General features: G+C 42.4%; 1 protein-coding gene across 1 annotated transcript; it reads right to left on the reverse strand.

Annotated features, from left to right (window-relative positions):
- Positions 1-19280: 19280 nt before the first annotated feature.
- Positions 19281-19676, reverse strand: LOC127672347 (zinc finger protein 120-like; the record flags this gene model as incomplete). Its single annotated transcript, XM_052167436.1, has 1 exon — positions 19281-19676. A coding segment is annotated over one exon (345 nt), but the record flags the coding sequence as incomplete, so codon positions are not given.
- Between the last annotated feature and the right edge of the window lie 2797 nt (positions 19677-22473).

Raw genomic sequence — 22473 nt, forward strand, 5'->3', positions numbered from 1 at the left:
ACCTGGAAGAAAACTTTCAGTCAGACCTTTTCCACATTTAAAGACAGAGGGGATCCCCTAGGGTGTCCACGGGAAATTAATCCTGGCTGTTGAGTAGGTTCCCTTACGGACATAAATGTCACCTCTCCCTGTTCATATCTCACCAAGGAACAACAGCCCTGTGAGCACGGCCATCATGGTGAGTCCCAGTCGTGTCCGTAGCTGTTGTCCTGGGCCAGTCTGGCAAATGTTCTGTAACATCAGGCAATATGCGTATGTCCTCTTATGGGCAGGTCCTTCCTGTCATGGGTTTTCAATATCACAGCTATTACAGGAAGAGAAACTTCTGTATTTTCCTTAGTACAGAGGATTGTGTCATCACTCAGGACTCTGAAGTGATTTTAGAGAACTTTGTTGTTGTTTGTTTTTTTTTAATTTCTCAAAGATTTTCCATCATCCTGGTGTTTTCTAAGCCAGAGTGCATTCACAAGTAGGAGCATTTTGCTTTAAAGTAGAAACAAATATAGATGCAGGATATGGAAATGTCCTGTGGGTCAAATCCAGGACTGTGTTCTAAGACAAGAGTCATCGATGCTCTTTCAATTGGAGGATGTAATGCCAAGGGGCTTCACAGACTCAGTTCACATGTTTCTCAAGGTTTGTGTCATGTCACTGCTGGACCCAGTGGTGTCCTTCCCCGTGCCATATTGTCCTGATCCATTGTAACGAGGGAGCAATATTTTACCAAGACTCTTCTCTCTTTTTCCTTGTTTCTGTGATGCAGATGCCTTTGTCTCCATGCTGGCATCATCCAGATGTTATTAATGTGTTGAGACCACAAGACTTAGGTCCTCCTCCAAGATTATTAACTTAAGTACTTTCTTGTTCCTGAGTTTTAACTTTAGTTTCTGGGCATGAGATTGTAGGAACCTTTGGATTTATTATTCAGTTTAGTACCATATTTGTCCATTTTTTCCACCTGAACTATGCTGACTGGCTCTTATCATCCCAGAGAGATATCAACACGTCCTTGGGATGCCTGTGCATTTGGGAAATCCAGCCACTGAGGATCCCATGGAAGAACAATGTGCTGTTCCATGAACTTCCCTGGCAGGCCTAAGACTTTGTCTTCCTCCCAGTGAGGGCTGTCAGAATGAGGGAGATCTAATCAACACTAGATATAACAATATGTCTGATGTCCAGTGTAAGAACAAAGCCAACAATCCTAGAGCAATATGGCAACACCAGAGAGAGCCCAGGGAACCTCCAGCAGGCCCTGAATAACCTAACACTGCTGAAGCTGGTGTTAAAGTCAGGAAAATGACCTTAAATCATAGCTTATAAAGATGATAGGGGTCATTAAGAAGGTAACAGTACATTCCTAAAGGAAAGCACAAACTGATGGAGTCCTGGAGTTGTAAAACCTAGGGAAGAGAAACAGGAACCACAGAGGCAACATCATCAACTAAATACAAGGTGGAAGAGAGAATCTCAGACATAAAAGTTATGATGGGAGGAATGGGTTCATGGGTCAAAGAAAATGCAAAATCTGAGCACTTCCTGACACCGAACACATATGAAATCTGGAGCACTATGAGAAGAACAAATTTAAGAATAGTAAGAATAAAAGAACACTCCCAGAACCACAGCTCAGGAAATATTTTTCAACGTATTGTAAAAGAAAATTCCACCACCCTAAAGAATGGGATGCCTATAAGGATAGAAGGGGCTGACAGAACACCAATCAGATTGAACTAGAAAAGAAAATCCACCCACCACATAATAATCAAATCACCAAATAGAGAGAGCAGAGAAAGATTATTGAAATCTGTAAGGGAAAATGGCTAAGTAACATAGAAAGGCAATATAGGAAATAAAAGCCATAATGGCCAGTACAGATATCTTGCACACTCAGAGAGACCAGAGATATCAGACAAGACCACTCTAGCCAGCAAATCTTTTAATAATGTTAGATGGAGAAAACAAGATATTCCATGACAAAACCAAATTTAAGCAATATATATTTGCAAATCTCGTCATAAAGAAAATACTAGATGGAAAATTCCAAAACAAGTATGCTAAATTTACCAAATAAAACAAAGAAAATAAGTAACATCACACAAACAAAAACAAAAGGGCAACACACACACACACACACACACACACACACACAGCAATCATTGGTCATTAACATTTCTCAACATCAATGGACTCAGTTTTCCAATAAACACACACAGGCTAGCAGAATTGATGTGAAACTAGATCTATCATACTGTTTCATTCAAAAAGCACACCCCAGTAACAAGGATTGATATTACCTCAGAGTAAAGCTCTGGATAAAAATTTCCAAGTAAAATTATTATAAATATCAGAAGTTTTCTTATTTACAAAGATATTTGCTGAGAAAAAAAAAATGAAGAAACTTAATCCAAAGGCCAATGTTCCCTAGAAAAGAAATTTAATGCCATGCTTTGCAGAAAGAAAAGGGAGATCTTAAAATTCATATAGTGGCAAAAAAATTCCCTGGGCATGTAAGACGGCATTGCCTGTATTCAGCGGAAGACTATTCACCGAATCCATGTTTTTTTTTTGTGGGAATTACAAATAATCAGAGCTACGAGTTTTCTTATCTGCACTGCGTCCATTGTGTGTCAAAGGTTTGGATTTGTTTTGCGTTCATTTTCACTAAATTCTAATCGTTTTTTCTTTAATTCTTCCTTGTCCGAGTTATCATGGAGTAGTGTGTTATTCGGTATCCATGTTGATGTGGGACTTCTCTTATTATTTCAAACCCAGCCCAAGTCTTTGATGATGTGATAGGATGCATGGGATTATCTTCAACCTTTTTGTGTCTGTTTAGGCCTGTTTTATGAAACTGGAGCTACAAACTGAAGGTAAAAACATGGACAAGCTGTGTCTCCTGGCTTGCTCTCCTGCTTGGGCATTGTCCCATGCTCAGGTAGCTCTCTCTTCCAGCTCAGGCCCACTTGCTTATGAATATTGTCACATTCAGAATCATGAACACTACCTCACACAGACATAACAACTGCCATTCTGATGAGAGCACATCCTCAACTGAGGCTCCTTCAGATGAACATAGCTCTGACATGGAGAAATGCCGGCAAATTTACCTCTCTCCTGACTGTGTTCCCTTGTGGATTGAAAAGATGATCTCTTTCTGCCCACCTGCTCGCCTCTGCTTTCCTAGTGCTCATTTTCATGATATCAAAATCTTCTTTCTTACCCCCAATGAAATAGGTCAGGGAGTTATCCATGAACCTAGAATTCCCTGATGGGAACTATCTTTACATTATTATGGGGCCCAGTTCACATACAATAGAAGAATAAACATGATTCACAACATCATTGCTTTTCTGGTGTGTTGGGGTATCCAGGGCATGCTGTGGTGGGAGAACTAGATTTTGATGATACCAATTTGCCTTGGTTTCTGTTGCTTTTGTTTTTGCCCTTGTGTCTCACTCTCTGGTTGTCTCTGGTGTTAGCTGATCTGTCTGTGACTGAGGTTTCTCTCTCCTGCAAGCCTGTGTGTCAGTACTCCTGAGAACAGTTCTCTCCAGGAGGAATTTTGTTATGGGGATAATTTGCACATAGTCAGCCAGCTCCTGGGTGGAGCTCCAGAAGGATCCTGTCCCCAGCTGTTACTTGGTTTCTGTGTCCTGATGGCTCTGGGTGGATCCCTCTTGGGCCTGGAATTTTAAGAAAAAGTGGAGTCTTACCTATGTTTGCAGGTGTGGTGTTACTCCTGGGAGATCAGCTCCCTCCCGATGGTATTTGCATATGGAGCACTGTGGCACAGGATCAGCTCTGGGTGCAGGAGGTCAATGGAAGGGTCATGTCCCAGGCTGCTCCTCAGTTTTTTGACCTGAGTTCTCTGCGGGGGGTCCTTTTGTGCAGATGTGGTAGTCTTGACTGTAGTCACAGGATTTCTGTCACTCTTGGAAGACCCTCTCCTGGGGATGGAGGACTGTGGCACAGATTTAGCTCTCACATTTAGTGTTTTGACTAAATGTGACAAGAGATTTTTATTTCTGTTCTAAATTATTTGGGGTGCTATAGGCTTCTTGGATATTTACGGCCATACTCTTATTTAGGTTTGAGAAGGTTTTTATTTAAATGATTTTATCGAAGATTTTTTTCTAGTAGTTTGAACTGGGTGTTGAGGGATTGAAACATGCTATTAGAGAGAGAGGGATAGAGGAATGGGATGGGCATTTTTGGGGATTGTGTACCGGGAGAGAGGTAAGAACTAGACAAAAATATGAAAGTAATAAAAGAGTTAAATGGTAAAAAAAAAAAAAAAAAGACTGAAAGATCGCCCATGTTCAAGGATATAGAGATTTAACATTTTTTTCTGACATTTCAAGGACAAAGAATACAAATAACATCAAGGAAAAGTGTTCTAACAGCACTGTGGATGCAGATGTCAGATGAACAGCTACGTGGTGCTATTCTATCCTTAGAATATGACTGGTTTTGACTCTAAGGAGGCTGGTTCCAAGGATGTCCACAGCTGCCCCTAAATCCACACCAGAAGGAATAGATTTTAACTCACCCTGACTGTGCTCTGTCTCAGGGCTAAGTCAGCACTATAGTCAATTCCTTTATAGTTTCATTTTTATGTGCATGGTTTTGTTGATTGCGTACATCTGTGTGCAATACCTGCAAGGCCAAGGAGTATCGGATCCCTTGGGACTGTATTTACAGGACTTGATTACCTATCAAGTTGTTTATGGGACTGAACCTTATCTTTCTTCAGTTCACAATCTCTTCCCTAGCACGCTGCCTGTCTACCTGTGATTTTATTGAAAAATGATTTGACATTTCAATTAAAGTGTATCTCGTTATATGTTGTTCTCTCTCAATGCCTTCCCCACTTCTTCCCTTCGAAGTCATTCATTTTCAATAAGTTTTAGAAAGTATGTACAAATATGAGGATACAATATGATGAGTGAATTTCTGTTGGTTGTGTGTATATGGTCCAGGGATGAACACTTAGATGAAGACTTGCATAGGATAAGCAATTTGAAAAGTCCCTCTGCCTCAGGCTAATTCTCCCACTTGCGAGACACTTGCTGTGTTTCCACTTTCATGGTGAACCCATATCCCTCTGGAATAATAAAACAAATTATACTCTCTCAGAGGTAACCTTAGATGTTATAATTTATGATAACAACACAAATGGCACTAGTACACAGCCATAAATTTTTACAACTGTAAAAGTTCTTTCATGTAACTTAAGAGAATTGTGAAATACAAAAAGGTTTCCTTACTGTTGCCTTCATGTGTCTTTTCTCAATACATGTTTACAAGTGCAAATAAAATCGAGGGGCATCATAAAGTCTAAATTGATTCTTGACACTTGTCACAGTTTTCTTTTAACAAAAATAATCTTGAGTGAAACAATGTAAGTATGTTGCTTCAGATCTGTGCACTTTCCCTACTGCATACAATCTGTGCACTTTCCCTATTGCATACAATCTGTGCACTTTCCCTACTGCATACAATCTGTGCACTTTCCCTACTACATACGATCTGTGCACTTTCCCTACTGCATACAATCTGTGCATTTTCCCTACTACATACGACCTGTGCACATTCCCTACTGCATACAATCTGTGCACTTTCCCTACTGCATATGATCTGTGCACTTTCCCTACTGCATACAATCTGTGCACTTTCCCTACTGCATACAATCTGTGCACTTTCCCTACTGCATACGATCTGTGCACTTTCCCTACTGCATACGATCTGTGCACTTTCCCTACTGCATACAATCTGTGCACTTTCCCTACTGCATACGATCTGTGCACTTCCCCTATCTGTTTGGATTTGTCTCAAGGTTACTTCTGATTCAACCCCTTCCCCAGAAAATCCCTGAACCCTTTACAGAGTAAAGTCCTTTTCCTGCAGGAGGCGAAAGCTGTGCTACTGGGGATGGATTGTGTGTTGTGATGTCCAGTACAATAGAAGTATCCTCATACTGTAACATAGAGGAAATAATGACAAGAAGGAGGTCTGTTGGATACAGAAGCAGTTTTATTCTTTAAATACTTTTGGTGACCCTCAGGTGTGGAATTAGATATAGAGGGAGGTTGCTTACTTATAAGTTTTGTCAGCTGTATCCATCGTAATAGTTTACTGCATGCTAATAGTTTACTGGAGTTTTTGTGTCATTAGGCCATCTGCCTTCATCTGCATGGTTATCGGTGTGGAATATGTTCATTAAACCTCCTTTTTGACACTTAAGAGTGTGCGGGCAGGTCTTGGGAATTCGGGAGTGGATGGGACGGAATATACTGGGTTCCCAGAGGCAGGGCTGTATGGCTCTGGGTCTCTCCGTGTTTTTCTCTTAGCACTCAGGGCTCCCAGCTTAGGGGCTGGGGACAATGGTGGGAAGCCTTTTCAGTCTTCTACTTCTGTAGGGCTCATCACAGTGCCCAGCCCCAAACTGTATTCCTCTGCCCTATCTTGTCCTCGTCACATCTTGGTGATCTTGAGGTGTGGCTGGAATGAAGACTGGCACTGGAGGGTGTGGCACCACATGGCTGTAGTCTGCGTATAGACAGCGTAGGATGCACTCTCTCCATCCCTCGCCTTTGCCTCACGCTAGATGGCCCGGGTCTCATTCATCCCCAGGTTCGAGGACCTCTCCTGGACCAGTCACTCTTCTAGGCTCCGGGGTACAGGAGTGCAGCAAAGTCCTGCCCGCAGGTGCTTACTTTGTGGTGGAGGAGTAGATTGCAGGCCTGTGGGTAACAGGGGAGCAGGATGTACCCCAGGGCAGAGGAGATATGAAGGCCCTGGGGTACCAGCCTGTGAGACGGCTAAAGGCCCATCCGCCTAGAGGAACATGAGCCCCAGGGATGATCACCAGGTTAGGATCATAGAGCCCCGATGCTGTTCTAAAAGCTACAGCTTGTTGTTGTTGTTTGAGACCGGGTCTCACTATGTAGCTCAGGCTAGCCCTCTTGCTTGCTTTTGTCTCCCTGAGTGCTGGGATTAAAGGCATATGCTTGCACACCCAGCCGAAAGACTGTAGCTCTCATGGATGTGCAGAGGGGAGCCCCGTGGGGGTCGGCCATAGGAGTGACAGCACCCCTCGGTTCACGGCTGAGCTGAGATGTCATTTCTTCCTCAGGCACCTAGTGTGTCCGCCCTGCCCGCTCAGTCCTCACAACTTGGGTCTCTTGCCGAGAAGGAGGCTGAGGTGTCTAAGGACCCAAAGGTGCTGGCCAGTCTGGGCTAGCCTGTGCTCTGGGTCTCAGGCGGGGTCAGGCTGACTCAGGGCCTGTCCCTGGGCTACTGCTCTAACTGGGGCAGGAGGGCGAGGAGCAGCCCCTCCTCTCACTCCGGTTTGGTGGAAAGAAAGGCAGATGGGTTCCAGAGGGGGAGGCTGCGTGGGAAGGGGAACTTGTGCCCCAACTGCAGACAGCAGCCCTCCCGCCCCACCCCGCCCCTCCCCGCCCCGACCCTCCCGGACCCTGAGGCTTTGTGTTCGACCAGGCAGACTCACCCTGCTGTTTAGAGACCTGAACTTTCTGCTGCTGATTTGGGCTGGACTTGAGCTCCTTGTCTGAGGCAGGAGAGTGGACATCACTGCCTTGGACTCCCCAGGGGAGGAACCTTCCAAAGTTGGCTCTCTCTCTCTGTCTTTGCGACCTTCCAATCACAGAATGTCACTCTGTAATCCCTGATTTTCTCTCTCCCTAAAGAAGCAAGGAGGGCTTTTCTTGTTGTTTTAAAGAAAAAGTAGGCTGGGAAAATGGAGGTCACAGAGTGAAGCTGAGGGAGGAGCCCAAGAAAGAACACAGGCCAGGGCCGAGGAAACCGCCTGCATCCATGTGGGGCACCGAGGAAACAGCGGGTCGGATAGGGGTGGGGGGATGGGGAGAGGGGCAGCACACGGGCACACGCCGGATTTCTACATGTGGGGTTTATTACTCTTATATTGACTGTGAACATGGGTGTCTGAATTCAAGGAAGTTCTGTGCCTTTCCTGTCCTCGTGTCACAGCACATCAGCTGTGCCCAGGAGTGGGGCCTAGACGTGTGTCTTCCACATGTATACAGGTTTACATGCACACTCACATATGACCTCTGTACCTTCATATGCACATCCATACGCAGCACACACACTTGCTTTTATCGTATGGTGCTTGTGTGTGTGTGTGTGTGTATGTGCGTGCGTGCACGCACGAGAGAGAGAGAAAGAGAGAGAGAGAGAGAGAGAGAGAGAGAGAGAGAGAGAGAGAGAGAGAGGGAGAGAGAGAGAGAGAGAGAGAGACTGACTGACTCCAGGTCCAAGGAGAGGTGCATATTTGAAGTGAAGCTGCCACTAGCAATTGCCCATTGCCTGACAAGACACAGTATTTCTGATCGCAGTACAGTCTCTACTATTCTGGATGGTCACTCTGTGACTCAGTTTACCCATTTTATGTACAAGACGAAAGAACCTGGAGAGACTGAGCCCATAGTGGGTGCTGCAGTGCTCCCTGCTGTGTTGACTGAGGTGTCAGATGCCAGCTATGTAGTTACCAAGAGCAAGAAAGACAACTGGCGGTGGGAAGGGGGCATCCTGCTGTGACTTCCTGCCACATGAGGCAGGGCGTGGCACCTGCAGCTGGGGCAGCTGTCCTGACTTGGCATACGTGCAATCAGCAGAACCCCGCCCTTGGCCCCTGAGCCTGGGGGTTGCTGCTGCTTTGAAAGGTGGAGGTGACAGAGCCAGGTCACACTGTGCTCGACTCCGCTCCTCTTCTGGAAATGAGGCCGCTGAGATGGCTCTGCAGGTAAAAGCTCTTCCCTCCCAACCTGAGGATCGGAGTTCAGTCCCTGGGACCTCCTGATGGGAGGAAGGAAATAACTCCCACAGACTCTGTCTTACACACACACACACACACACACACACACAAATATAAAAACAAAAAGCCCCACAACCTAACCAGCACCACTGCCGACAGCTTCAAAGTACAGAATCACCACGCAGGGGCAGACATCCATTAGACTATCTCCCCTCGCGGTGGCTGTGGAGAGAGGGAGGACGGCGCCGTCTCACACGATGCTTCCATAAATTCGATCAAGCACGGGGCAGGGCCAGGCTGTTACTCATCCTTGACTACGTCTCAGTCTCGTGGTTGACAAACCCAGCAGGTAAAACCCAAGGGTAGGGAGGCAGGGCTGCGAGAGGAGAGGGGGCCTGACGCTCACTCACATCACAGCTCAACCTCATTTGTCCTCCTTCCTAGTCTGCTCCGCCATCTTCCCAAGGCTCCAGGCTCGGCCTTCCATGCAGGTGGGAGAGAGGGACCAGGTATGGGCCGTCTGCCCCAGCGCACAGTAGGTGCCTGTCCTGTCTCCCTTGGGGTCTGGCTCAGCCTTTCTGTTTAGGACAATGGCTGCATGGTGGCCTAGGTCCCAGGGTGCTGCTGGGCCTCTCCAGAACTTGTTTGTCACAGCCAGCGCCAGCCTTTTGCTTTGGGGTCCCCAAGCATCCTATTTTAGGCTACTTCTTCTGTTTTTGGTCCTGTCACATTGTCTCACACTGTCGCCCAGGCTGGCTTTGGGGCCGTCCTCCTGCCTCAGCTTCCCAGATGTGAGTCACAACGCCTGACCTGTCTCTGTTTTTCTTTCTTTACCATGTTGTTCCAGAAATGAACACTCAAGTGACCCCCAAGTAGAGAGGTGGGAAGATGGCCCAGCTGCTAAAGTGCTTGCCATGTAAACTTGAAGATCTGAGTTTGATCCCTAGCACCTGTGCCAAAGCCAGCTGTGCACATCTGTAAGCCCATTGCTAGGAAGGCCGAGACAGAAGAATCCCTTGACAAAAGGCCATTGGGCCTGAAGGTTCAAAGACACACCCAAAAATCAGAATGGGCAGTGACTGAGGAAGACACCGGGGGTTGATCCCTGCCCCACCCCACAGTGACCCCCAAATAGCATATTGGCGGTATACTTTTTTCTTCTTTCTTTCTTTCTTTCTTTCTTTCTTTCTTTCTTTCTTTCTTTCTTTCTTTCTTTCTTCTTTCTTTCTTCTTTCTTTTGTTGGTTTTGGCTTTTTAGAGACAGGGTTTCTCTGTGTAGCCCTGCCTGTCGTGGAACTCACTCTGTAGACCAGGCTGGCCTTGAACTCACAAATCCACTTGCATCAGCCACTCAAGTGCTGGGATTACAGGCGTGTGCCACCACTGCCTGGCTTAATAATAATACTCCTTAAGCATGACTTGGTTCATTCCTGCCTTGCATATCAGATGTCAATTACAACATTTGTCTGTGGTCAGTGTATTGATGGACATGTGCCGAGGCCCTGAACCTCTGCATCCGTTCCTGCTGTGCCGGCACCTCGTGTATCTTCCTTACGCATCCCCGAGGACTCATTTTCCATGTTTCTTCTCTTCAGATACTCCTGCATCCTCCTTTCACAGCATCCCCCAGCTCCTGTGCTCACGCCCTTCTGTACTGTGGGCTGTGGACAGGGAGGAGCATCCAGATCCTGCCTTTGCTGTGGAGTCAGTCGGGTGTGCAGAGAGGAAGTGATCTGTCCTTTCCACCACTGCGGCAAACGTGACAGGGGGATGTAATAATCCGTCATGTCATAGGTGCTCTCAACAGGGTGAGATGTAGAGATCTGAGCTAGGTATTCTGCATGCATGATGTATTGACATTGGCTTAGTGTATGCTGGGAGAGAGAGAGAGAGAGAGAGAGAGAGAGAGAGAGAGAGAGAGAGAGAGAGAGAGAGTACACGCATGTGCACACAATGCATTGCTTAATTTTCCTTTAAATCCTAGGGTTTCTGTCAGAAACCCAGCAGGTAAAACCCAAGGGTAGGGAGGCAGGTCTGCGAGAGGAGAGGAGGCCTGGCGCTCATGACATAGCTCAGTACCATTATTCAGAACCAAAGTTCGGTACCATTATGCTTTTTACCCATTGCAGGTGGCCTGACTTTTCTCTCAGAATCTGACGTTTTGTGACACACCAGCATTGCCTTTTGTGGGTCAATCTGTGGATTAAAGGTGAGTGTCTTCTGCTGGGTGTGGTGACTCAGACCTTTAATCCAAGCACTATGGCAGTGAATAAGTCAGGTGGATCTCTGTTAGTAGCCTGGTCTACAAAGTGAATTCCAACGATTTGAGAAGAAAAGTGTAGTGCTAGGGAAATGTTAGTGATCTACAAAATAACAGATAGGAGCCGATCTGACGTAACTCATATTAGGGTTGTTATTTTATTATTTTATTTTATTTGAATTAGCTTGGTCCCCTCCAAGGAACCACTGTCATGCAGGATGGTTGTGGTGGGTGAAGGCAATGCAAGAGCCAGAACAATGGAATGAGGCCTGGCAAGAAGGCTAAAGTCTCCTTTTTTAGATCCTCAGTTCTCCTATAGATCTGCAGCCCAGCGAATCTGAAGTAAGTTTTCACATTGCCTGCTTGCTCTCTCCTAGATAGCAAGACTTATGACTTCCCTGGCATTATTGCTTACTTGTCTGTGATTCCATCTTCTACTGAAGTCCAACTGTGACATCCAGCCTCAGGGACTGAGAACTTCTGGATTCAAGGACTTTGTGAACCATCCAGCTGTTGTGGAATAAGGCAGACTGCATCCTGCATGTCATTCTAATATAATCCCCTTTCAGGACAGAGAGAGTGGGTGAGAGATCATTCTGTGTGATCTTTTACTCTTTACAACAGGCACCACAAGAAGATTTACTGACCCATGAGCACTTCCCCCATAGTCTGTCTCATCAGTCCACTATAATTTTAACTCTAGACAATTGCATCTAGATTGGTAGAATCTTAATTTGAGAAGCTTCCATCTTTTCTTGTTATCATGTTTTGATTTTTGCCTAGGTTTTCATCTGTAGCCCCGGCTGTCCTGAAACTAGTTCTATCTACCAGGTTGGCCTTGAGATCAGAGATCCACCTGCCTCTGCTTCTATTCCCAATCTGCTTCATTCCTATAGGTGCTGAGATTAAAGTCTTGCACCACCAGACTGGGCAGAATCTTGCCTCCTTAGGCAATGCAAATAGATGCTAGTATTGTGGGTTTAACACCCAATTTACCACAGTGCAATGCTTGGGACGGTATTAATAACTAACTGGAGACTTCTCTATATCAGAAGGTCAGGGACTTGCCCTCAGCATTCTATAGATAACCAGCATGTTTTTAAAGGAGTGCCGTCTCAGTTTTGTCAAAAAATACAGCAGATTCCGAAGAGCATGTTTTTTTCCAAGAGCATTTTATTTTATGTAGGTTTTGGGCAAACATCAAGCACTGCAGCCCATCAATAACAGTGTTATTTTAACGTGTTGATATTCAGTTAGAGCTCCTGTAGGTCTAAATATATTATGTTGTTTGATTTTTTAAGACCGAGTAGACATGTTCTTCCTCTCTCGCTTTCTTTTGTTTCTTTATTTGTTTTGTAGGTGATGTCTATTGTAAGAAACTGTCCCGACTGGCAGAACAGTCAATAGTGTCCATGGAACTACCTACGGGGAAGGCGAGAGACAAGAGACACGGAGATGGACAGCAGGTCTGTATTTGGATCAAGCTGTCAAATGTTATTTTTTACACAAGCCAATTTAAAGGGAAGCTCACAAGGTTTAGGAGGGGTAAAGGGGGAACAATCTCAGGGGGTTGGCATCATTTCTAAGAAAGAATTTTTCAGAGTTTCTGGGGAAAGCTAATTATTGCTGCTGGAATTTTGGCATGATAAAAAGGGGGTCATGAAGAGGTGAAGTGGAAATGGGTTGCTATAGTAACCTATCCACAGATAAGCTTCAAAAGGAGGGGGTTTTGAGATCTACGTAAGAATGGCTCCTAGCATGGAGACCTAAGAGAGAATGACTCCTGGTATGGAGATCTCCTGGCATTGAGATCTAAGTGAGGATGGCTCCAGGCAAGAAACATTCTTTTTGTCTTCCTATAAACACATATTCACCACCTAAGTTATTTAAAGTTAAACGTACATGGGGAAAATAAACGTAACACTTTTCTGGTTATTAGCACAGTGAGTAGTACACAGGCATGCACATAGTATTTGATTTGCTTAGCATCTATGTTAAAGTACTTTTATTTAAGCTATTTTGCATTGTACTGTGTAATGTGGGCGGGGGGAGTATCATCAATTAAAAAACCCCATTCAGTACATTGTGATTTTTGATTTCTTTTAGTTTAGGAACTTTGTATGTCATTACTTTTATTTTCACAGAAAATTTTCATATTACACTGTACTGTATTACTCTCTGTCTCTCTTTCCTTCATCTCCTTCTGTCCCATCTAGGCCCATTGTCCTCTCCTCTACCCTCTCGCTAAGTATTCATGGCCAGCCTCTCTCTTTCTTCTTCTTCTTCTTCTTCTTCTTCTTCTTCTTCTTCTTCTTCTTCTTCTTCTTCTTCTTCTTCTTCTTCTTCTTCTTCTTCTTCTTCTTCTTCTTCTCCTCCTCCTCCTCCTCCTCCTCCTCCTCCTCCTTCTTCTCCTCTTCCTCCTCCTTCTCCTCTATCTATCTCTCTATCTCTCTCCCTGCCTTTCTCTGTCTTTACTGCCCACGCAACTCCTCTTTCCATGCCCTAAATAAAATTTTCTATCCTATATAAAAAAAAAAACAATTGAGAAAACACAAATAATGCTAATCTTAGATGGAAATATGTCTGTGTGAGAATATGAATCCAGTAGAAAGTGGAGTGTAAACCAAGACCAAATTTCCAGTTAAAGGGATTAACTGAACCCCTCCAAGTATTCCTCAGCATATGCCACAACAAAATATACCTGCTTATTAATATCATTGTGGTAAGGAATGAAAAAAATTGACCTAACACAATCAGTTACCTTGGACAGACATTCATTTCCGCACCACAGGCTATGCTGCTTAGCCATGGATATCACCCACTCTCTATATCAAACAAACCCACTCCTTATTTGTGAATTCCACTGCAAACCTGTGTCTCAACCTCCATCTATAGCAAGCATGAACTTGCAAACATACTATATGCTAACCAGATGACCGGGTAGGCTGCCTACCCATGGACATCCAATACTCTCCTGGAACCCCACCCTGAAACCACCCCATTCATCCCTCACATCCTTGTCACCTTATCCCAGCCATTAACTTGTGCAGAGATTTGCTGGACCAGAGGCCACATTGACTTTCTCCAGGACTCCAAAATCAATGGTTACCCAGAGACATTCTCCGGTGTCTTGGTGCACCCAGCAGTATCCTTAATAACACGATCCTGCGTCTGTAGCATGAAGAACTTCCACTTTTCATGGAGAAATCCTGCTGATTCGGTGGCCACGTAGGCTGACAATATAATGGAATTAAAGTGTAAGACAAACCAAGAATTGATCATCTCATGAGATGATGTAAAATTCTCTGGCAATATTCATCACCGATTTATGATAAAACTCTTGGAGTGATCGAGGATAAAAGGGACATTCCTAAACATGATTTCCAAGATGGGAAATATCTTTACATTATAATGGGGCCCAATTCACATACAACAGAAGGTTAAATATGATTCACAACATAAGTTTTCCCAAGCTCACAAACACACTGCACCTAAAGAAATTCGTAAGCTTATTAAAGATTGGTAGTAAAATGACCTTGTTATTGGTTAGCACTTACTGATCAGTGCATTACCTACTCTGAGGTCAGGACACACCTCATCCCTCCCCAGGCTCTGAAGAGCTTCTTTAAAAGCATCAGCCTAGCCAGGTGAGGCACACATACACTGCTACCACCACACACACATCACTGGGCATTTGTCAACCAGGAGACTAAAGTGAGCTCCAGCCAACCTAGAAGACACAGTGAGTTCTAGAGCGGCCCTAGACAACACAGCAGGATCCCAAAAGGGGCAAGAGAGAAGCTGAGAGTGAGAGAATAAGAGAGGGAGGAGGAACAAGCAGCCCCTTTTATAGTGTGCCAGACCTATCTGGCTGTTGCCAGGTAACAGTGGTGAGGGGCATAACTGGCTGTTGCCAGGTAACTGTGGGGTGGAGCTTAGACAGAATCCTAACAAGGGGGAGGTTCCTCTGTGCATGGCTGTAAGGGACTGCCTTGGTTATCTTAACTGGTGTGGGAAGCCCCACCCACTGTGGGCGGCACCATTCACTGGCTAGGATCCCGGGCAGTGTGTGGAAAGGGGCTGAGCAGCAGCAGGCGTTCTTTGCTCTTGGTGTCCTGATTATTTACACACCTGATGTGAGTGAGCAGCTACTTCACACTTCAGAGTGGCATCCCCACCATGAGGGACTTTACTGTGAACCGTGAGCTGGAATAAACCTGTTCTCCTGACAAAGTATTTTATCAAAGCAGTAGCAGTGATTAAGATTCTTGTGAATTGACCTTTATCCATTCAAGGAGGTCACAATGAGAGGTAATGTTGTGTTTTGTTTAAAGAATTTTTATTAGATATTTTCTTATTTACATTTATTTTTTTGTTTTTGGTTTTTTGAGACAGGGTTTCTCTGTGTAGTCCTGGCTGTCCTGGAACTCACTCTGTAGTTCAGGCTGGCCTCAAACTCAGAAATCCACCTGCCTCTGCTTCCCAAGTGTTTTTTTTTTTTTGTTGTTGTTGTTGTTGTTTTTATATTTATTTATATATATTTATAAATTTATATATTATATATTCATATGTTTATATTTATATTTTGTTTACATTTCAAATGTTGTCCCCTTTCCCCATTTTCCCTCTGAAAACCCTCTATCCCCTCCCCCCTTCCCCATGCTCACTAACACACATACTCCTGCTTCCCTGACCTGGTATTCCCCTACTCTGGGCCAATGAGCCTTCATGGGTCCAAGGGCTTCTCCTCTCATGGATGTCCGACCAGTCCATCCTCTGCTACCCATGTGGGTGGAGACATAGGTCCCTCCATGTGCACTCTTTGGTTGGTGGTTTAGTGCCTGGGAGCTCTGGGGGTACTGGGTGGTTCATATTGTTGATTCTCCTATGGGGCTGCAAACCCCTTCAGGTCCTTGGGTCCTTTCTCTAGCTCCTCCATTGTTGACCCTGTGCTTAGTTCAATGCCTGACTGAGAGTGTCCACCTCTGTGTTTGTCAGGCACTGGCAGAGACTCTCAAGAGACAACTATATCAGGCTCCTGTCAGCAAACACTTGTTGGCATCCACAATAGTGTCTGGGTTTGGTATATGAGCTGGTTACTGGCCCCTATATGCTTGCATTACCCTAACTCACCCAAACTGTTATTGCAACAACACTGAAGGTAAGAGGAGGCCCTTTATCCACAGTCCGGCTATGCTGGCAGGTCTCGAGGTAGCCACAAGATGGCTCACAAATTTGGCTAGAGTGTATGAAAAAATAAAACAGAGAAAATAAAAGCCTTACAGCTTTTTTAGATTGTGTCATGGTGACATTTTTGACAATACACCCCCATGGATCCTGAATCACCAGAAGCAAAGGCAGCTGTGGCTTGAGATTTAGTCAACCAGGGAATACCAGCTATGAAGACAAAGCCCCAGAGGGTGGAATAGTTAGGAAAGAGTTGTCTAAGAGATTTAAGGACAGTGGCAAAGAGAGTATTTAATGGAGGACATACTGCAGAGGAGACGCAGATGAGAGGAGAGAAGCGACAGACTGGAGCCTCAATAAAGGAGATGAGGGGGCTCTGAGAATCAAAAGTGCCCCCACCACAAGATCAGGGTAACCCTAAAAGTGAAATGTAAATCCACCAGTTTTTGTTGATAAAATTCAACATTCCATTTTGCTAAAACAGACAGATAGAATTTCTTCACCTGTTTACAATTGACTTCCCAGTGGCTACAGAAAGAAAACAAACATGGAGTACTTTGTAGATGTGTCACCAATTGACACAAGCTAACTACCACTCTACCTACACCTCAGTCATAATGGCTTCCAGGTTAAAAATGATGCCAGAATAACTCTTTGCAGCCTCTCTTCTTAAATCCCCCCAGGATAACTACTCAGTTGCCGTGCTGTCAGACCCTGACCTCACCGGATGGGCCTCTGTATGACTGTTCAAATAGATGTAGAGGTAACGGGGTTCGCCAATGGCAACTGCCTCATTCAGGATGGACAGAGGTACGCTGGGGCAGGGTGCTGTCAAATACCAAGAACACATGTGGAGGACCACACCTGGCAGGAATGTCAGCCCAGGAAGCTGAACTAGCAGCTCCGAAAATATCATTAGAGCTGAGAAAAGGCAAGACACAGAGGGCTGGTGTGCCATTGCTACCTCTCATATCCATGGGGCCATTTATAAGGAGAGGACCCTTCAGATGGGGAAGGACTAAACTCCATCCCAGAGTGCAACAAGAAAGCCCAGTGGGTGGCCCCTAGAAATTGGGTTCCTCATGTCCTTGATTGCACCAGACGCAGGAGTCCTCACACTCTCTGATGAGACAAAATATATGATCTGAGCCAAAAACCTGTTGATGTCTCAGTGTTGTAAGAGATGAGGGAGGACAGCTAACTGACTACAAACTAATGTTCGAGAGAAAATGGGTCTACACAGAAAAAAGGGAGAAATCAGAGAATTTCAATAGTTCATTGGAAATGAATATGCAACATGCACAATCTCATGGAACAGAAAGAAAATGAAAGTGGAGCTAAAAGAAAGTTCACGGCACAAAATGCCTACAGAAAAAAATTGGAGAACTCACATGCTGGCAATTTAACAGCATGTTATAAAGGTTACAACAAAAAGAAGTGAGGGAGCAAAGAAAACGAGGAGGAGACATCAAGAAATTTTCAAGTTGGGGGATGAAATTGATAAAATAGAAAGAGAACAATTCAAAGAATTAATGAGACATGGAGTTGGTCTTTTGATCCTTTTATTAGACAAGATAAAGAAACCCCTATTAAAAGATAAAGAATATACAAATTAATGAAATCTAAAATGAAATGGGGGATTAAATAATGGGTAATGAAGAAATCCAGAGAGTAGTAAAGACATAGTTTAAAAAGGGTGCATTCCACCAACTTGGAAATTCTAAAAGAAATAGCTAACTTCCTCAATAGATTCCACATCCCAAAATTAAATTAGAGAAAAACAACTTAAACTGACATAAACATGAAGGAAAACAGAATTCATTAAAAATATGTCCCCAATATGAGCCTACGTCTATGAGTTTTAGGGTAGATTCCTACCAGACTTTCAAAGACGATTTAACAAGAATTCAGTGTATTCAACAATACAGAAGCAAAATAAATGTTAGTCAATTTATTTTCTGAACCCCTGATTACTCATATATCCAGTCAGGAAAGACTGAGTGATAAAAAGAGAATTACAGAACAATTATCCCTAAAACCACAGATTCAAAAATACTTAAAAGATAAAACACAGAAAATAAAATATAAAACACATCAAAAAATTGTCCACCATTAACAATGAGGAAGGCTTCATTCTAGAAACAGTGACGGTTCAACAAAATGGGATTAAAGTGTAAGAAAAACAAAGAATTGATCATCTCATGAGGTAATGTAGAATTCTCTGACAATATTCAACACCACTTTAGGATAAAATTCTTGGAGTTCTTGTGCTTACTGGGGCTGGAACACGGCTCCTTCTATTCCATTATCAGCAGCTTTCAATATTTCAAATACATCACTGCCTAATCTTGGCTTTCCTGGAACTTGCTTAGAGATCTACCTTGATCTCAAAGATCTGCATGACTCTGTCTTGTAAATGGTGGGTTAAAAAGCATGTAACACCATGACATGAACTAAGCCTTTCTGCTTATATTTTAAATTCAGAACCCAGAATCCAAATCTATCTCTTGGCAATTTGACATATAATTGTATCTTCATGTGTCTACATCAAAACAGTATCCAGGTAATAATAATTCCTAACACGATACAGTTCTCTTTCATACAACTGCAAAGCCATATGTTTAGCTGAATGTAATCTTCTCCTAATGTAACCATTCCTTTAATGCCATTGAATATCCTTGATCAGACGATTAAACTTCATTCAACTTCCTGATGATGCCTTGTATTTTGAACATTTCTTTTTTTTATTTTTCCTTTCTTAGTTTCTATGCTTGCTAAAAAATTTCAGGCCAAATTCTATGCAGTGATTTTCGTGACTTACATTGTCAATACAATTAATGTAAACATCTTTACCTTAACCTCAAGGAAACTCTTTAGACGAGGGCAGCAAACTTCTTTGCAAAAGCATAAAAAAAAAAAAAATCTCCAGAATGGAAATAATACCAAGCACCCATGTCTATCATATCCTACTACGATACCCTCCTAATTCCCACTTAAGTCATGATCATTTTCATTATGTTTCTCTCCAGCACACAGAATTTGGAGACTTATCCCTGGTGAAAACACTTTACCACATTGATTACATTAATAAGTTTTCTGTCCGATGTGTGTTCTTTTATGATACTGGAGATGACTGGGTCTTGCAAAGGCTTTACCACATTGATTACATTCATAAGGTTTCTCTCCAGTATGTGTTCTTTTATGATACTGGAAATGACTGGGTCTTGCAAAGGCTTTACCACATTGATTACATACATAAGGTTTCTCTCCAGTATGTGTTCTTTTATGTATTTGGAGAGCACTGTGCTGTGCAAATGCTTTACCACATTGATTACATTCATATGGTTTCTCTCCAGTATGTGTTCTTTTATGATACTGGAGATGACTGCGCTGGGCAAAGGCTTTACCACACTGATTACATTCATAAGGTTTCTCTCCAGTATGTGTTCTTTTATGAATTTGGAGATAACTGTGCTGTGCAAAGGCTTTACCACATTGATTGCATTCATAAGGTTTCTCTCCACTATGTGTCATTTTATGTCTTTGGAGATGACTGGGTCTTGCAAAGGCTTTACCACATTGATTACATTCATAAGGTTTCTCTCCAGTATGTGCTGTTTTATGATATTGGAGATGCCTTGATCTTGTAAAGGATTTACCACATATATTACACTCATAGAGTTTCACTCCAGTATATCTTCTTACATGCCTGCAATGATAGTTAGCAAATGAGAAATCTTCACCAAATTCATTACTCTGATCAATCATGTAATTAATATGAATTATGTTTACAATTTGTCTAATGGTAAAGAAGCATCAGATCTTAAGGTTTTAGCACTTTCTATGTTCATGTTGTTTTCCCTCATCATGAGTTGTTCAAGACACCTGTGATGGTTATTACATGGCTTATATTTATAATACCTTCTTTTTTATATGATGTATTTTAGCTATCTGAAGAAAGTTAGAAAAAGTCTGATCTGTATAACACTCATTGTATTCAGATTTTTCCTCTAGTGTGAATTACAGCACATGTGACTGGGAACCAGGACACACAAAAGAATTTCCAAATTCCTAGTACCCATAAAGATTTTTTTACACTATGAGTTTTGGGATATTCCCTGTAAAGCTAAAAAACCAACTAATTACAAATGTCTTTCATATTCCTAATTTCCTTCAAAGGCAGAATACTACATATCTTCTTGCTTTAGAACAAAAGTTTTATGCTTCTTCTTCCCATATCCCAATGCTCACATGATTATTATCCATTGTGATACATGATATACCTAATATAAAGAATGATAAATGAAATGTTTACGCATTGCATTCACACTGTTTGAATTTTTGTTTCTCTTAACATGTGCAATATGGACTAATGTTTCTCCACAACAGCATTCTTGATTCTCATAAAATGCCCTCTCACCAAACTGAACCATATTACTACAAGAATATTAGTATCACCAAATTTTCTATGGACTATTTGCTTATTAGAATGTTTTGGATATAAATTTATCACTATTCAATGTGCAATTTATAAATACTATGAGACTATACAGATTGGCAGATCCACAGCACAGGTCTAATGGAGCTACTTATCAAATGGATACACAAATCACATATCGGATCTTGAGGTCCATGGTTTTGAAAGAATATTATAATCATATTTACACTTAAATGACTGTTATTTTACACTCTAGCTTTTTTGCTGGAGATTCCTTAAGATATTAAAATTTCCTCAGAAACAATTTTGCATCAGCTTGCACATGAAAATTACCTTTCATGACTTCTATTATTTTGACAATGTTTTTCAAGATGATGCTCTTCCCAATTATAGCCTAAAACACAGTACCAGAAAATGAATGATATAGTATTGGAAAATAGGCAAAATTAAAGGTACTGTGAATTTTAACTGCACCGTGATAGTTACAGTGAAAATTCAGTGAAAATGAATTATTCAGCTCAATTTCCATACAATTAAAATAATAGAAGATCATCAATAACCAAGAAACATTTGTTTCCTTCAGAAAAAAAAATAACAGTCTTACCTATAGCTTTGAGGTTCAGGTAGGTTTCCAACATCACATTTTTGTAGAGACTCTTCTGGGAAGGATCCAGCAAATTCCACTCTTCCTCAGTGAAGTTCACATACACATCATCAAATGTCACTGTATCCTAAATATTCCATACATGTGTACAACACAAAACATGAAACTACCATCACTGTAAAGGAAATATATGCTTACTCAAAAACATATTCATATAATTTTGGCACTTGCTTCACTTGTTCTTTGACTCAGAAGTTATAATCAATGTTTCATTTTAGAAGGACCTTGAAATTATAAGTTACACCTCTGTCACTTTTGAACAATGTAAATAGGATACAGCTTTGCCAGACAAATGCAAATTGAGAGGGAGATGCAGAGGGAACAGAACCACAATACCGAGCACACATCTGAAAAATTGTATGAACAATTGCTAACTACAAACATGATGGGAAATCTGTGTGTATTTTCTCATGTCTTTAATCACAGAGGCACAGGCAGGTGTATGCCATTTAGCAAGACACCGGCATGGCCTTTTTAATGTGTTCTAGGAGACTAAAATGTATATTTTAAGACCCTCAATCCCTACAAAAAAAAAACATGGGAAAAATGATACTGAACTCAAAGTTTTTTATGAAAGTTCCTACAAAGAAGTATAAATTCACAGAACATCTTTATTCACCTGGCAGAAATATGAAGTTTAATCTATAACATTTGGTCAAATTTCAATACTAAAGATCTGGATGAAAAACCACACAAAAATATTCTTATATTACAAATATAAGACATGTGGTTTTTTTGTGGTTTCTCTACTACTTTAAGGACAGACAAAGCTACACAGCAAAATTTGTTTTGGAAAAGAAAAGCAAAAAACAGAATAAATATAAAAATAAAAAACAACTAGACTTGTAAGATAGATTATCACTGATTAGCAAATGTATATATTGTATTTTATATGATTTAAGGAAAGAGATTATCGTGAATATATGGGAGCATGAGAAGAAAGTTGAAGGGTCAGTTTCAACCACAACACAGAACACACCAAGGACACAATGTTTCCCCTCTAAAAGAAATGTGGGGTAAAATCTGGAGCAGAGACTGAGGGCATGGCCAATGAAAATTTGCCCCACTTGAGAGTTCCATTCTACGGACAAGCACCAGTCCATGACATTATTAACGATACTTTG

This window comes from Apodemus sylvaticus, chromosome 22, assembly GCF_947179515.1.
Source record: "Apodemus sylvaticus chromosome 22, mApoSyl1.1, whole genome shotgun sequence".
NCBI classification, from domain to species: domain Eukaryota; kingdom Metazoa; phylum Chordata; class Mammalia; order Rodentia; family Muridae; genus Apodemus; species Apodemus sylvaticus.